The sequence below is a fragment of the Letharia lupina genome (assembly GCF_014066315.1).
Source record: "Letharia lupina isolate WasteWater1 chromosome Unknown contig_10, whole genome shotgun sequence".
Taxonomy (NCBI): domain Eukaryota; kingdom Fungi; phylum Ascomycota; class Lecanoromycetes; order Lecanorales; family Parmeliaceae; genus Letharia; species Letharia lupina.
In genome coordinates, this window is record NW_023502979.1 from 472,170 (window position 1) to 487,913 (window position 15,744).

A 15,744-nucleotide genomic window follows, 5' to 3' on the forward strand; every position below is an offset into this window, starting at 1 on the left:
GTTTTGTCATCATTGATACCCCTTAACAATGTTACCTCGCAACACCCTTGCCTTTTCACACATAACCATTCTCTGCCTCAAATCACATTTCCTCGCAGGGACTCACAACAGACACGCAGGTTCAAATACCATTTACCACACCCGCATACTCTTCCCTCAGAGGGACTTTTACGCACCATGTATCAATCCTTCCCAAGTATCTATTTCCACCGCTTCAATTGCGGACACTGCGAGTCCTTCCATGGGATCCTCGTGAGTGAAACAGAAACCGTCAACCTGGACGACCCTTGCGCACGCTGCGAACCAAATACCACAGCTGGGCAAGAGAGGCTGGAGGCCATGTGGATCTGGGCCAGTTTGACCATTCCTTATCTAACCGAGGATGGAGACATCATCATGGCGCCCCGTGGATCCAACGGTTTCCCGACTGTGCTAAATATCAGGCAGGAGGGTGACAGGTACGAGGCTAACGTGGTGAGCCAGGATTCTGCGGAGGGTCGAGCTGTTAGATCGATATACGGGATGGATTCGAGGTGCATAGATTGACGAGCGGTGAAGTCTCTTTCAGGTCTTATACCAGCGGAGACACCTGAAGACTGAAGCATTCTTCGATGTTATGGCGTTTGGTTAAAGTGCATAGCCGTAATCTGATTCAGGTTCCCAAGACTCCTCTACTTTGATACCCTGAACCGAGCCTTCCATTTGCGTCCAGCTTTCTGTTACCTTCGACAAGTAAACGCGATTAATGACAAGATATCTGACTCCTGAGTAAGACGCGGATACACTAACAAAGGAATTGCAGGAATGAGTCTTTATAGCTTGGTCCAAACGGTAAGCTTTGAGAGCAACCATCCTCTCAGCACCCTTACTAAAAGAGATATTGACCTGAAAGCGTCGAATATATTCACAATCACGCAGGTTACGTACATCTGTAAGGTATTCTCCGTTATAACGAAGTTGTGGCTACTCTTCCCTGACAAGACGCTTATTCAAGCAGCGATGCTGAGATCTCAAGTCATGATATATTGATTATGTCTAATCTTACACCACAAGCCCGAGCAAAGCTGCTCGAACAATCAGAAACTCAGTTTCAGAAATCCTATGAAAGCGCCTACTCAGTCGATTCCGTTGTGCCTTCTCGGATGTCGGTATCGACTAGTCAAAGAGACAGCTATGCAAGCGGGCAAAGTCAATACACCATAGAATATCGTCCTTTGAGCTTTGAGAAACGGCTCTTCATGAGCAAAGTGTATATGAGAAGTTCTAAGAACGTGATGATCAAAGAGCTCTCTGAAGCAGATTTGTTCTCCAAGCGAAAGGATACAGCGACAGAAACCGACCAGACTGTCACGAACTAGGGACCAATTACGTCAAAAAAACCTCCTCCCATACACGATCATCAACCAGTCATCCTCATCATTCATAAAGATTCAAACCGCCCAACTCCCAAAATAAGTATTTCCCCAGCCCTGAAAGACGCCATCATTCCACCCGATCATCGCCCCTCGAAGTCCCGCAGTGCCCAGCTCCCCTTCATACACCGTCACCGCCCCCGCGTCCATGACGATCCAAACCTTCTCCGAGATGCCCGGCGGCAGGATGGTACTGTAGACGACCCCGAACACCAGGATGAGCCCCAGCACCGCCACGCCGCTGAACATGGTGAACCAGGGCCGCCGCATCTTGACGCCGCGCCAGCGCGTGCCACTGTGCACGGTCGCGAGGATGCCGATGTCGACCAGCTCCAACGCGATTGAGATCCCCGTGCCGGCGACCGTGGCCTTCAGCCAGGCCATCTGCTGGTTTCCGGGGATCAGGATGCATCCGACGCCCTTGGAGAAGGTCTGCAGGATGGGCCAGACGTTGCAGTTGCCGTCGAGCACGGCGACGCCGAAGGGTTGGAAGATGGGACTGCACCAGGAGACGGAGGGGGCGGACTGCCTGGCGGCATTCACGGCGTGGTGGAGGCCCAGGAATTGGAGGGCGAAGACGGAGATGAGGAGGAGGGATGATATGAGAGCGACGTAGAGCGGTTTGGAGGTGAATAGGGGTGGGTGGGTGGAGCTGGTGGGGGCAGTGGTAGATGCAACAGGGCTTACGGTGCGCATTGCGATGAAGACGCCTTCGTCAGGATCGCCGCTTTTGCCGGCTTCCTCGTCGTGAAGGAAAGGCTCTTCCGATGGTTTTACTCGGAGAGGCATAATGGCGCGTCTCAGCCGAGTGAGCAATTCATAGTCCTCGACGACGAGAAAAAGTACTTGCGCCATGCTACCGGCGTCAATGACTAGGAGGAGCGGCGTCCAGGTCAGGATCTTATCCGAGCGGAAATTCGTGGATGCGAAAGCTTGAGCTGTGATCGCAATGGTGAAAACGGTGGCGCCCAAGCACCATGTCTGCACGGCTTCCCATTTGACGACGCGGATGATCACGACCGGTATGTGGACCAGCAGGATGATGATGCTGTAGACCCACGGAACCAATGCGCCGCCTGATTAATCTTCCGTCAGCACCGTTGATACTGTAAAGCTCGGTCGCAGGATGTTGGAGGCGGCAGAAGTACGTACCGATGTCAGGACGCAGATAGGAAGGGCCATCAAGCTGCCTGATAGGCTGGTCTACCGCCTGGGCCCATGTGATGTTTGATGACGTGGTGACTGTGTCGTTGGAGTTGAGTGGGCATATATCGAGAGAAGCAGCGACGCAAGCATTAAAGAAGAAAACCCACGAGAGCACGATTAGAGTCCACATCCAGGTCATCATCCGAAGTTGATAGTGGACTGTTGAAGACACGAGGAAAGATAAGATGAAGGAGGGGAAATACAGCGTTCAGACGCAGGTCTTATTTCCATCGACCGGTGAAAACACCACGGTCTGCGCCGCTCTGGCCAGTCATTCCTTATCTTGACCGATCGAAAAGAGTCACTGACCATTGCCTTGGTGTGGCTCCCAAGATTTGGTAGCCTGGTGATAAGGGACGAAGTCTACGATGTGAGCCTGCGGAAAATGAGGGGTTCCCGCCGTTAGAGTGAGGCTGAGATCTGTGAAAACGCTGGTGGCGTGCCAATAGTGCCAATAATAGAAATCATGTAATTCCAATGTCATCTAGATGGAGGAAAGAAACACGCCCACCGATTACCTAAAGAGTATCGGTGCATAGAGCCGCATAACGGGGCATGCTAGATTGACCTGCCGGACAGAGCGTTCTTTGCGGCAAGGTCCATAAGTAGTCCGCCAAAAAGGCAATGCCTAGTACAGATAGCAGAGACGGGGAACCGTAAGTAGTGCGCCTCTCGGTCATCGATATTATCAAGGTCAACGCTGTGCTGTCGCACAGAGTACCTGAAGAGTTGAAAGGCTGAGTAGGAGACTTAGCGTGCGTGGCTGAGCTCAGACACAGTCCGAGTGTTTGCTTTCTCTTGGCGGTAGGGCAGATTCCTACACACTCTGTACAGAAGCTTCAGTTCCCTCGGGTTGAGGAAATATGCGAGGTGTCAATAGCTTTTGACCTTGCGTTCAATCGTTCCATCCTAGCTCATCCCCACATCTCTTCTCATCTAGAGCGTGGCTCAACATTGTTCGTCCTGCCATACTTGCAGCCCGGTCGCAGGAGGCAGATGCATTTCCTTCTTTTTCTGAGTCTTCGAGGTTTCGTCCGTCTCCAAAAGCTTCCGTGTTGACAGCGAGGTTCGCGGATAGGGGTACATCTCTTGATTCTACCCGTCCGGCTTCCAAGAGACCAACTCGTACACCCTCCGCCAAATCGATACCCGCTTGCGCTCTTTCTTTGCAGTCAATCTCATCGATCAGTCAAGATACGCTCCATGGTCACTTTGAACCGGTCGCAAAACTCTAACTTGTTCAAGCGCTTGTGATGCCGAGATTCGATCGGATGGGATAAACCTCATCAACCCCTGGATGACTGAGAGCAGAGGTTTCCAGATCCCTTCTGTGACCCTTTCATTAAACCTTTGCTCCAGTTTCGAGAGACGTCTCTCACCTGCACGAACGTCAGCTCTAACAAACAATCCTTCATTCACAATCTTGGTAGAGCAGATTTTGTATCGATCCATCAGGATCACCCTTTCGGGGTCCGCGAACCATGCTTTCAAGGGAGACAGACATACTTTTCACGGGGACAGAATTGGAGGCCAGCTGAAGTTCATGCCATTTTGGCTGCCACCCGGGTGGCATTTCTCCTACGAAGTCTATCATTTGTGCAACCAGAGCGTCCATACTTCCCCAGTAGTGGAACGGAAGTCCTCCCACAGCGCATGTATAAATCTGTCTACGAATTTCAGTGTCTCTACTCTAAGAAATAGAAGCGCAATGTTCTCACCACAATACCGGCACGCCATAGGTCAAGTCTATGATCAAACTTGTCTTTAAAGATTGTTTCCGGCTTTCGCAAAGTGCCAGGCTGGGCAAGCCGTTTCGGCTCTGCCCCTTGAAGGAAAGCCTCTCCGAAGTCAATGATACGAAGATCTTCCTCATCTTCTTCGGTCCAATTATCCCAGCCTACTGTCTTCACTAGCTGCTTAGGTAGGCTATCTCCTGACGGCTCGCCATCAAGCCGAGTTAGATTCTCTGATTCTGGTGGTCCAGGGATATTGAAGAGGTCTTCCTTGGACGCCTGAGACAAATGATTACATGTAAAGACAATGTTTCTACTGCTAGTATCTGCTGAAAGCCAGCTGTAGAAAAGAGAAAGAGATTAGAAGTCGCAGGAGCTACAAATACCTCGGGGCTCATCGTACTTCCATGCGCATAGCCAGCTTCGTGTATAAATGTGACGGCATCCAATAGCTGTTCAGATATCCTCAAGACTATATCTGGGTCGAGCCACTCTTCGCGGTCATCGTAGTTACTGTAGTCGCTCACGACCATATCCACTGTGGGTCCAAGTAATTCGAAGACCAGACATTGATGGTTTCCACTAGGCCCCTGGTGAGAGAATTCATCGAGTAGCTGAACGAGATAACTAGAGCTTAAAGCTCCTTTGCAAAGCTTAGCGAGGGATCGAAGAATACCAAGTTCGTGAGAATGCGTTGTTGCATCAGCAGTCAGGATCTTAATCGAGACCCATCGCATTCGCCTTCAATCATCAGTAGAGATCTAAGCGCGTGATCTTAAGATAGCATACTCCCTATCCTCTGCCAGCCAGACTGTTGAAAAGCCATCCCAGCCTAGCTTGTGGTGGAGTCTATACCGGTCGTTTTGAAAGGTGTCACCAAGACAGACCGGATGATATCCGCCATCTCGTATCTCAATATGCTCTCTTGAGTATAAAGTAAATTAGATCGATGATAAATTTCTAGTTCCTCCATGGAAAATAAAAGGCTGTCGATGGCATAGAGAAATTGAGAAACGTTTATCAGTGTAAACTCCGTTTCTTCTGTAATTACTTCGCTAAGCCCTTTAGGTTAAGATGAGCGTCTCTGGCTCATGTGACGCTGAGATGTGCCTGTCGAGAGATTCGTAGAACAAAGCCCTTAGCGGACTTGGGCGTGTAGTCTAGATTTATTGGTCTATATATCTTGTTTTTTCTTATAATTGTACAGTCAGTCACATCGTTTCCAACCCTGATGAATACCCCGTATAGTCCACTGCACCATTCATGCGCCCGACACCGATACGATTCTCTTCCAGAGGCCATCATCCACAGGCGAAAAGAACCTCTGAGTACAAGACTTCTGGCGCTCTGATATCGATCCTTGCGGAACAAGCATGGCATCTGCCACGCTGTCTTCAAAGGTACCGTCTGGGTCCAGCGCGTGCACAAAAAGAAGACGTCCGCGTCGCACGAGAGGGTGAGTGTCTCTATACTGACACATTATCCATCGGTGAGTTGGAGTAAGGCAAGTGATCTGCACTTGGAGTGTATGCGCCGTTTGACCAGCAGTGGGTGGTCCATTGAGTCTGCTGGCACATAGATTCCTAAAGGAGCGAAAGGACTTCTACGCTGAATTCAACTTTGGGAACTTGCGGCTCAATTCCTAAAGTATGAAAGCTTGATAATCGTGAATGGCTCGATGTCTACACTGCAAGCGCGTCCAGGCTTTGAAAAGGCGACATGACCACTTCGAGATCGCCCTTGGATGAGATTGAGTCAGTCGAGTGCACTCGTCCTCTTCAACGTACTTGTGAATAATATCTTGCAGTAATAACGACGCAGCTGTCACCTTTCCTGCCCATACCAACCGGTTACTTAAAGCAAGCGACTGTTGTGTGATCCATTGAACCAACACTCGTGCGAGGAAGGCACCACGGACCTTCATCACCAGTGCTTTTGCTATCTTCAGAGCCTTTTGCAGAGACCACTCCCATAGTCGTACCTCTAGATGTCGCATCTCAAGTGTCAACCGTAGCGATTGAACATAATTATCATGCGCGAGGGATGCGGTGCTGGTAGCACTTTCCAGCCGAGGACCCGCATAGCTCACCCTTCCTACAGCCATGAGGCACTCAGGCCTGATAGAGACCTAACAGGATCCTCGTCTCTGCAACTTCACCCAAACGTATTCGAAATGGGAGTCTCGTCTATATGGATCTTGAAATTTTGCATCATATTCAATACTAGTGAGCCGCGTCTCTGCATGCTGCCAACAGCCGAGTCTAATCAGCATCCCTGAAATCGCGTGTTTATTTGGGAGCCAGGGTAACACATGAGTGCGGACGCCAACCACTCTTCCGCTTGCTTGAGATGGCCAGTTCGCAAGAGATGATGACCATAGAGAAGGCGATATTTGGGTGACACCAGTGTAGATGTATTTAATGTTCCAGAGACCAGAGTTGGAATCATCTGGAAGTTGGCAAAAACACAGCAAAGAGCCGCACGCTCAATTGTAGAGCCCGAAGACCAGGCACCCTCAACCCAGTCCATAGCAAATTGAACAATGTTACTGGCCAAGGATTTCCCGTGCGTTGCCCCGCAGCCTTAAAATACTCAACCAAGAGGTATCCGATTAGACCGTTGGCCCGGCGTTGTCTTCTTCCTTTCCAAGACAAAAGGCTTGTAATGCGAGTGGTGAGCGGCGTCTTGATTCTGGAATCGCCACTGGAAATGACTTCTGTTAGCTCTGCAGACAGCAACATTATCGCCCAGTCAGAACCGTTCACGGAGGATGGCCATGCTCTTGCAAATAGCATGAGTTCCTCATCCCCATCTTGGTAGCGGTGCGTCAGCACTTGCAATACCAGCGCTACAGTATAGCCTTTAGCATTCTTGAGTATGGTCTGATTAATTCGCAAGGTTTCGAGTGCGAAAAGACGAGCATGTTAATAAAAAGCCTCTCTGTGTCGTTCTACAAGCGGAGACACACCCTTGCTTGGCATCTCTAGAGACACATACAGCAGGTCCATGATGATACCCTTTCCGTCCGAATCGCCCCACAATGGGACCATCAAGTGTGTAATCATCACGGTGCTAGAAGTGCGCCAGATTCGCTCGTCAGTGTACCATTCACGAGTGAAGATGATCTTCCTGTTGCAGGTTCAACGACAAGAAGACGCATTGACACAAGTCGTTCTTGCAGGGCATCAATACCGAATGAGTCAGAAGTCTCGCGCACGAAAGCATTTAGGAAGGAACAATCCGTAGGTAAGCTTGCATCGCCAACAGCCCGAAAAATTGGACCGATCTCACCACTCAGCCAGTGATTCCCCGACAGTTCGAAAGAAGCTCTCAGTGTAGCGAGCATAATTAACTCGCGCAAAGGCACCCCATTCGGTCCATAAAGAGACGGAAATGCTAAAAAATTTGCTTCGTCACGGGTCGTGGCAAGATATTCACTGCTCCATTCGCTGATGGTCTGTCCGGTCTTCGATGGAGACGGAAAGAATTTGTAACTGGGACTCTCAGTAAACAATGAGACCTCAACAGGCGTAGGTCTGATTGGTGCAGGAGGACGAAGACCTCCGACTTCTAGCTGATGCTCCTCTTGTGTGTCCTTGGTTGTGTCTTTTACAGCTTTGTAGGAGGAGCGAAGAGTGCGAGAGAATCCTAATGCGATGTTTACGAGACCTGCTATACTTGCTGCTACGGATAGAAGATCCATCACAGGCTTGACGTAACACGTCTGCTGCTAGATCGATTCCAAGGGTTCTTGGCACCTTTTGTTCGCTTCCTTGAGTCTTACTATCCTTGACCATAGGCTGATTTGCAATGTCAAGAACCTTTTTGCTGCTATTCTCTTATCAGCACGCTCCAGCCTTGGTGCGCACTATAGACAGGTCGGCGATGCCAGCAAGGGATGATCTAAGTTACTTCTGGCATCGCAACCGCTGAAATGGCTAGAGTGGAAGACATGAGGTGTTAAGTGAGGAGAGCTTACGGTAGTTGACGGTAGGCTCGGGAGTAGCTTCTCGTCTGACCAGCTAAATGACCCCGCAGTCCGAGAGCTTCCATGTTCCGGGAACGGAGGAAAGTTTCCGGTCTTGCATCAGCGGCAAAGTCGATGCTTGACGTAACGAGAACAGAAATGCGGAGAAGAGCATTTGCGTCCGCTGGCCCCGCAATTTGGGAGCAATTAATCATATAACCCACCGCGAACTCATTGACTTCTTCCCTAACAACAGATTCATCTCGTGTCAATTATTATTCGATATCAAGGCAGTGTTCTCCTATCTGAAACAAACCCTAGGTAGTCTAGCCATATTTCAATTGCCGTAAGTTGGATAGTCACGTCTGCCGATGCCAATGTTACTGACGTACTCCGGCCTAGCCGTAGAGCATCCCGCCATTATTTCCGGCAAAAAAACAGCCCCTTCGACTTCCTTGCCCTTCAACAAAAACCAATTGAAGTCTAACAACCGGTCAAAATCTGCAATCAAATCATTATCAATCATTATGGTATTTGTTCGCTCTATCTCTCGCCTTTCGCGACCTGCTTCCTCCCTTCTGTTCTCAAGGACTGCTCTCCCGGTCCAGCGGGGAGCTTTCGGCGGGGTACGAACGCTGACTGCCACGTCCCGACTACAGGTTGTTCCCAACTCCTCAGACACCCGAGAAATACTGACAGTACTACTGGAATCCAGTCCAAAGTACTCCTAGTCTTATACGATGTAAGTGGATTTCTCCGATTGACCCAAATCCTAATGACCAAAAGCTCATGCTAACCAACGAATTGCACAGGGCCATGAGCACGCGAGAGAGGTTCCTGAGATGCTAGGAACGACCGAGAATGAACTTGGTCTCAGAAAATGGCTCGAAGAGCAGGGTCACACCCTAGTCACCACCTCGGACAAAGAAGGCGAGAACTCCAAGTTCGACCAAGAGCTGGTGGACGCTGAGATTATCATTACTACACCGTGAGTCTGGCAATACCTGAGAGCAATTGACTTGGGAGTAGAATCAACCTCGTGAGAAAGAGTCACGTCCAGAATCCGTCGGCTGATCATTCGTTGCTGTCAGCTTCCATCCAGGCTACCTGACCGCTGAGCGACTCGCCAAAGCTAAGAAGCTCAAGCTTGCCGTCACCGCCGGCATTGGATCTGACCACGTTGACCTCGATGCTGCAAACAAAACCAACGGTGGTATCACCGTCGCGGAAGTGACTGGCTCCAACGTCGTGTCGGTGGCAGAGCATGTCCTCATGACTATCCTCACCCTCGTTCGCAACTTCGTCCCGGCCCATGAGCAAGTCGCGGGTGGAGACTGGAATGTAGCCGCTGTTGCTAAGAACGAATATGATCTTGAGAACAAGGTTGTAGGTACAGTCGCTGTTGGCCGTATTGGCGAGCGTGTGCTGCGAAGACTCAAGCCATTCGACTGCAAGGAGTTGCTGTACTTCGATTACCAACCCCTTAAACCCGAAATTGAGAAGGAGATTGGATGCCGACGTGTGAACGATTTAGCGGAAATGTTGGCACAGTGCGACGTCGTCACCATCAACTGCCCATTGCACGAGAAGACTCGAGGCCTGTTCAACAAGGAGTTGATCTCCAAAATGAAGAAGGGTGAGTTGAATCTTCGCAATTCGACTGCTTCTGCTAAATGGCCGCTACAGGATCGTGGCTTGTCAACACCGCCCGCGGTGCCATCGTTGTCAAGGAGGATGTTGCCGAAGCTCTTAAGTCTGGCCACCTCCGTGGTTACGGAGGCGACGTCTGGTTCCCACAACCAGCACCCAAAGACCACCCTCTCCGCTACGCCAAGAACACCATGGGTGGCGGTAACGCTACGGTCCCTCACATGTCTGGTACATCGATTGATGCCCAGGCCCGCTATGCGAAGGGCACCAAGGACATTCTTGAATCATACTTCTCCGGAAGACACGATTACAGACCACAGGATTTGATTGTCAAGGATGGAGATTATGCTACAAAGGCATATGGGCAGAGGAGCAAAAAATGAGAAGCTTGAATATCAATGTGTAAAAAGGGAACCTCGGCCGTCTGCATGTACTTAGTTTCATGAGGAAACGCGAAATACTAGGAAATGCGAAATTTTTAGATCCGATAAGTCCGGTCCAACACTCAAATGCCTACTTCTCACCAAAATTCTATGACAACTCCGCACAATAAGGATAAAAAAATCTGGTTCCTTCTTGCTACCAAGGCTTCTATATCGGAGAACCCAATTCACCGTTTTCAGGCCTTATCGGTCTACCATTTCGTGAAAATCGTACCTCTACTACCTCTTCTTCTACTACCTCTTCTTCTACTATCTCTTCTTCTACTACCTTACCTCTTCCACCTCTTCCACCTTACTATTGTTGCTGCGGTGAAGCCTTCGGGGTATCGAATGCTACTTAGATACATATGTCGCCAGATAAAAACAGGCCACATCTGAGTCTAAGGCAGGAACACCTACTATGCCAAGCCTACAGGCGGCGACTATGGTACCGTAGCAATGGTCATTATGGTAGACTATGGTAGTAGGCCATTTGAATGAGTGGTAGTGGTAGTTATGGCCATGATAGTAGTAGCCATCTAAATCGGATTTATCGGATTTAAAAATTTCGCATTTCCTAGTATTTCGCGTTTCCTCATGAAACTAAGTACATACCTCTGAACAGGCCTGTCTTTTTGTGAAACCCAGTAGGGAATGTCAATGTAGTTACACAATATGTATCAGAAGCCGAAGATTCGATGCGATACAAATTACGTCGATCGAAAATTCTGTAAGCCATTAAGCTTTGATATAAGTCGAGTTGTCAATAATTTGTTGCGTTCCCTCTATCTTCGGCTACAAACATCGGATTCGAGCTCAACCCTATCAAGACCACCACCACACCTTCGCCCCACGCCCCATCACCCTCTTCTAACGATTCACCCAAATCCTCTTCCAAGGATGTCATACCTAAGCACCTTAAACTCCCTCCTCACATCGACAACCTCCCGCTACGCCTCCCTCCGCCGCAACCTCACCTCCACCTCTGAAGACGACTCCAACATCACCGACCCCGACGACTCGCACGTCTCCCGCGTCCTGCGCGCTTACTACACCGAAAAAGGCCGCCCGTTCCCCGCATGGCTGGGTACAGATCCGCGGGAAGCCGCAAGAGCGCAACAGAAAGAGAACCCATACGTGACCAGCAGGCCCATGGGCAGTCTACGTGGCAATTCAAGTACGAGCGATGCGGCAGAGAGACCGGGGCAAGGGAGAGGGCTGAGCGATCTGTGGTCCGACTCTCCAGGCCCCGGCGCCCAGTCGCCGGTGGAAGAGCGAGGCAGTCTGCGACGAGGGCCACTGGGCGGGCGACGGATGGGTGCGCAACCGCAGCAACAGCAAGAAAGTCTCAATGTACGCCCACTGCCCAGTCAACGGGCTGGGAGCTATCAGACGCAGAATCCGGCATATGCTCAGCAGCAGCAGCAGCAGCAGCAATTGAGAGGTGGTGGGAGGGATACGAGTAGTCCGGGGCCTCCGCCTGGGAGCTCGGGGAGTGGGAGTGCGCAGGAGAGGTTGAAGGCGAGGCTGGGGAGGGGGAGCTCCACGCGGTCGGTGGAAAGTGATGATGGGAAGGGTGGGCAGGGGCAGGGGAGTTATGCTACGCAGGGTTTGAGTGGATGGCAGGGGAGGAGGTGACGAGACGATATCCGGAGAAGTATCGGTGGGGTTGTAGTTAGGGTTCCGTGCCATGATCTTGAGTGGGGTGTAGGGTGTCTTATGGAACATATGAGGAGTCCGAGAGCCAGTTGGATTTGCATCAAATGATTTCACGGGCTCTATTCGTTGTAATAGTGGAACATTATATGCATGACTGCTGCACGAGAATTGAAACCAGCGCAGGGTAGGAACCGTGAAAATTTCCCACGCGAGGCTATTCGTGTCCACAAGTCAACATTTCCTTTGTCTTCTTCCCAGCTTCAGCGAGCCATTGCGCTGGTTACTTTCTGTCGTGGCTCTTCTTCGAGTGATGTTGCAGCTATGGCGCCTCTCCGCGCTCGGGATTCTGCTTTCGCTGTTTTCATTGATCCTTGGGGACGACACTGCACAACATGTCCTTTCTGAAAAAGCCAAAGTCTCGAACGATTCGCTGCTATGGGGTCCTTACCGGCCAAACTTATATTTTGGGGTTCGACCGAGGATACCGAAGTCGTTGCTGACAGGGTTGATATGGGCGAAGGTGGATAGCTTTCAAGGAGTGCAGAATAGTATGTGGCTACAATTTTTAGGAAACAGCCCGGGTTCATATTTGCTGACCAAATGCCGATATAGACTTCCGGCATACCTGCGAACAACATGAGGGTATGGCTGGATACGGGTGGGACGAATACGATGTGCGGTATGGCGGGCGCCAAACCATACACGATGCGGGCAACTCAATAGACATTACGACCGAGTTCATTAAGATACCAGGAGGACAGCATGGTGGCAGCTGGGGCGTCCGAGTCAAAGGAACACCGAGAGAAGACGCGCCAGCCCGGCTGATGAGTACCGTGCTCTTCTACGCTGGAATGGAGGGCTTCGGGAGTCTAAGTGTGCAAAACGAGAGGGACGATCTGGGGATAGTAGGGCCTGTGACAATGGAAGGCTCAAGCAATGAGCTGGGAGACTTCAAGCTCCAAGTCACCGAGGGACCAAATAGCAACCTGCATCCACCTCCAAACCACAAGAGCTATGAGAACAAGCCTCTAGATCGAACAATGGTTGCGAGTCTGCAAGTACCTGAAGGAGCCATGTGGCAGGCTAAATGTACGTCAATCCACAATCCACGTTTTTTTGGTACACGTTAGCTGACTTGTTGCTTGGTTGAGTGAAGCACTCATCTTCTCTCAGATGAAAGAAGAGATTGATGCCATGATCGCTGAGTATGGACAGGAGAACGCACCACCACCTTGGGCGACGTTCACAGTAGGCAACGACATCAAGGAGGGGAATATGCATGTTGTGCAGAAGGTCTTCGAGGGTTCTTTCGAGGTCAGCTGGTGCTTCGGGGTCGTTGTTAGATTTTGTATTGACAGGCAGCACAGTTCGACATCATTTATTCTTCAGCGTCCGCTGAGGCGCCTGTCACGTGTAAGCCAACTTTCAACACTTCTTTGCACCAATCACTGACTATCAGAAGCGGACGATCTTAGTGGAGCCATCGAGAAAGCAACTACCCAATTCGCGCACCGTTTCAAAAAGCTACTGGCACCCCAAGCTCCTTTCAACAAGTCGAAGTACCAAGACTTCGCCAAATCTATGTTTTCGAATCTCATCGGAGGTATCGGTTATTTCTATGGGGATTCCGTCGTGGACAAGTCATACGCTCCCGAATATGAAGAGGAAAATGAAGGTTTCTGGCAAGAGACCGCAGAAGCTCGTATGCGCCAAGGAGGTGTAAGGCTTGAAGGACCCTCTGAGCTGTTTACGAGCATACCATCTAGACCATTCTTTCCTCGGGGTTTTCTGTGGGATGAAGGGTTCCACTTGATACCCGTCGCCGACTGGGATATGGACCTGACGCTAGAGATCGTTCGGAGCTGGTTCAACCTTATGGATGAAGATGGATGGATTGGGCGAGAGCAGATTCTGGGTCAAGAAGCCCGCAGCAAGGTGCCCCAAGAGTTTCAGGTCCAATATCCACACTACGCCAACCCTCCCACGCTATTCTTAATCTTTGAATCCCTGATCGACAAGCTGCAAACGAAGTGGCCTACTAAGGGGCTGGACGACCCTCTCGAGTCTATTCGCAGTGCTCACTTGCAGAATTCTGATGTCGCTAAGGACTATCTGCGCGATCTTTACCCATTACTAAAGCGCCACTACTTCTGGTTCCGCAAAACCCAATGGGGCGACATCAAGTCCTATGACCGAGAAGCGTTCTCCACCAAAGAAGGCTACCGCTGGCGAGGCAGAGACACCCGTCACATATTGACCTCTGGCCTGGACGACTACCCTCGGCCGCAGCCACCGCATCCAGGAGAGCTGCACACCGATTTAATAAGTTGGATGGGCATGATGACACGCTCAATGCGACGAATCGCTGAAACTATTGGGGAAACCGATGATGCGAATGAATTCACAGGGTACGAGACAGCAATTGTCAGGAACATCGATGACTTGCATTGGGATAACAAAGCAGGGACGTACTGTGATGCGACCATTGATGACTACGAGGAAAGCGTACGTATTTGCCACAAGGGATACATATCCATCTTCCCATTCTTGACTGGTCTTTTGCCACCGGATAGTCCGAGGTTGAAGGCAATACTGGACCTGATCAGCGATCCTGAAGAGTTATGGAGCGACTACGGTCTAAGAAGTCTGAGCATGAGCGATGAATTCTATGGGACAGACGAGAACTACTGGAGAAGTCCGATATGGATGAACATGAACTACCTCGCCGTAAAAAGCCTCTACGTCAGTCAAGACTGTTGCCTTTAAGTATTCCACAAACATCCCACTAACAATACCTAGGACATCGCAATCCAACCCGGCCCTCACAAGTCCCAAGCAACCGAAATCTACACCTCCCTTCGCAAGAACCTCGTCGAAAACGTCTTCAATGAATGGGAGCGGACGGGCTTCGCGTGGGAGCAGTATAACCCTGAAACGGGCGCTGGGCAGAGAACGCAGCATTTTACGGGATGGACGAGTTTGGTGGTGAAGATCATGGCGATGCCGGATCTGAGTCGGGGTGGCGACGGGAATGGGGTTGAGCATGGGGAGTTGTAAGATAGATACAGTAGGTGTTCGGGTAGTGTATGTATAGTAAATTTTGACCCCCGTTTTGAGATCGTTTAGGAGGGACGATGCTGGATCTGTTGCGCGAGCGCATGGCAAGATGGGTATGCGAAGCTCCTGGGACGTTGGGAGGAAGATACGACATACTATGCGGCGCTTTGACCCTTTCGTGCGCCAACGTCAAAGTCTACTGGCATCGTGTATGAAAGCCTCGACTCCGCTGGTACACGAACATGCTCCAATCTCACCAGAAGAAGTTTCCGGGTAAGTCGCCCACTACAAGTATCACCAGAGGCTCGTTTGGGATGACGAGTGGGAAAGACGATTGGCAATGGTACTCCGTAATGGCGCCAAACATTGATCTGTGGTCATGGAAAGAACCAGCAAAGGTTGAAAACGCTATTGAGAGCAGAAAGACCTCAGCATGTTGGTCCGCAGCCTGAGATATAACCATATGGTCGGACCCGGTGAGGAATATGAAGATACTTCGATATTGGGGGCTCACAGGAACCGCTAGCACTATTCGAGTTAAGAATAGTATTAGCGTGTGCAGAAAACGTTGGAATACTTGGCACTGAGATTATCACACATACACCACCAAAAGTAGTACTGAATAGATGAATCTTCTC

General features: G+C 50.3%; 5 protein-coding genes across 5 annotated transcripts; 3 read left to right on the forward strand and 2 right to left on the reverse strand.

The window, feature by feature from the left end:
- Positions 1–177: 177 nt before the first annotated feature.
- Positions 178–1,358, forward strand: HO133_000156 (uncharacterized protein; the record flags this gene model as incomplete). Its single annotated transcript, XM_037291096.1, has 2 exons — positions 178–458; positions 998–1,358. 2 exons carry the CDS (start codon positions 178–180, stop codon positions 1,356–1,358), a joined length of 642 nt encoding a protein of 213 aa, XP_037152531.1.
- Positions 1,359–1,430: 72 nt separating this feature from the next.
- On the reverse strand, positions 1,431–2,757 carry HO133_000157 (uncharacterized protein; the record flags this gene model as incomplete). Its single annotated transcript, XM_037291097.1, has 2 exons — positions 1,431–2,488; positions 2,565–2,757. 2 exons carry the CDS (start codon positions 2,755–2,757, stop codon positions 1,431–1,433), a joined length of 1,251 nt encoding a protein of 416 aa, XP_037152532.1.
- Positions 2,758–4,303: 1,546 nt separating this feature from the next.
- On the reverse strand, positions 4,304–4,884 carry HO133_000158 (uncharacterized protein; the record flags this gene model as incomplete). Its single annotated transcript, XM_037291098.1, has 2 exons — positions 4,304–4,630; positions 4,738–4,884. 2 exons carry the CDS (start codon positions 4,882–4,884, stop codon positions 4,304–4,306), a joined length of 474 nt encoding a protein of 157 aa, XP_037152533.1.
- Positions 4,885–8,845: 3,961 nt separating this feature from the next.
- HO133_000159 (uncharacterized protein) lies at positions 8,846–10,351 on the forward strand (the record flags this gene model as incomplete). Its single annotated transcript, XM_037291099.1, has 4 exons — positions 8,846–8,944; positions 9,131–9,306; positions 9,410–9,954; positions 10,005–10,351. 4 exons carry the CDS (start codon positions 8,846–8,848, stop codon positions 10,349–10,351), a joined length of 1,167 nt encoding a protein of 388 aa, XP_037152534.1.
- A 939-nt stretch (positions 10,352–11,290) lies between these two features.
- Positions 11,291–15,106, forward strand: HO133_000160 (uncharacterized protein; the record flags this gene model as incomplete). Its single annotated transcript, XM_037291100.1, has 6 exons — positions 11,291–11,999; positions 12,662–13,138; positions 13,206–13,363; positions 13,417–13,462; positions 13,512–14,791; positions 14,849–15,106. 6 exons carry the CDS (start codon positions 11,291–11,293, stop codon positions 15,104–15,106), a joined length of 2,928 nt encoding a protein of 975 aa, XP_037152535.1.
- Positions 15,107–15,744: the final 638 nt, after the last annotated feature.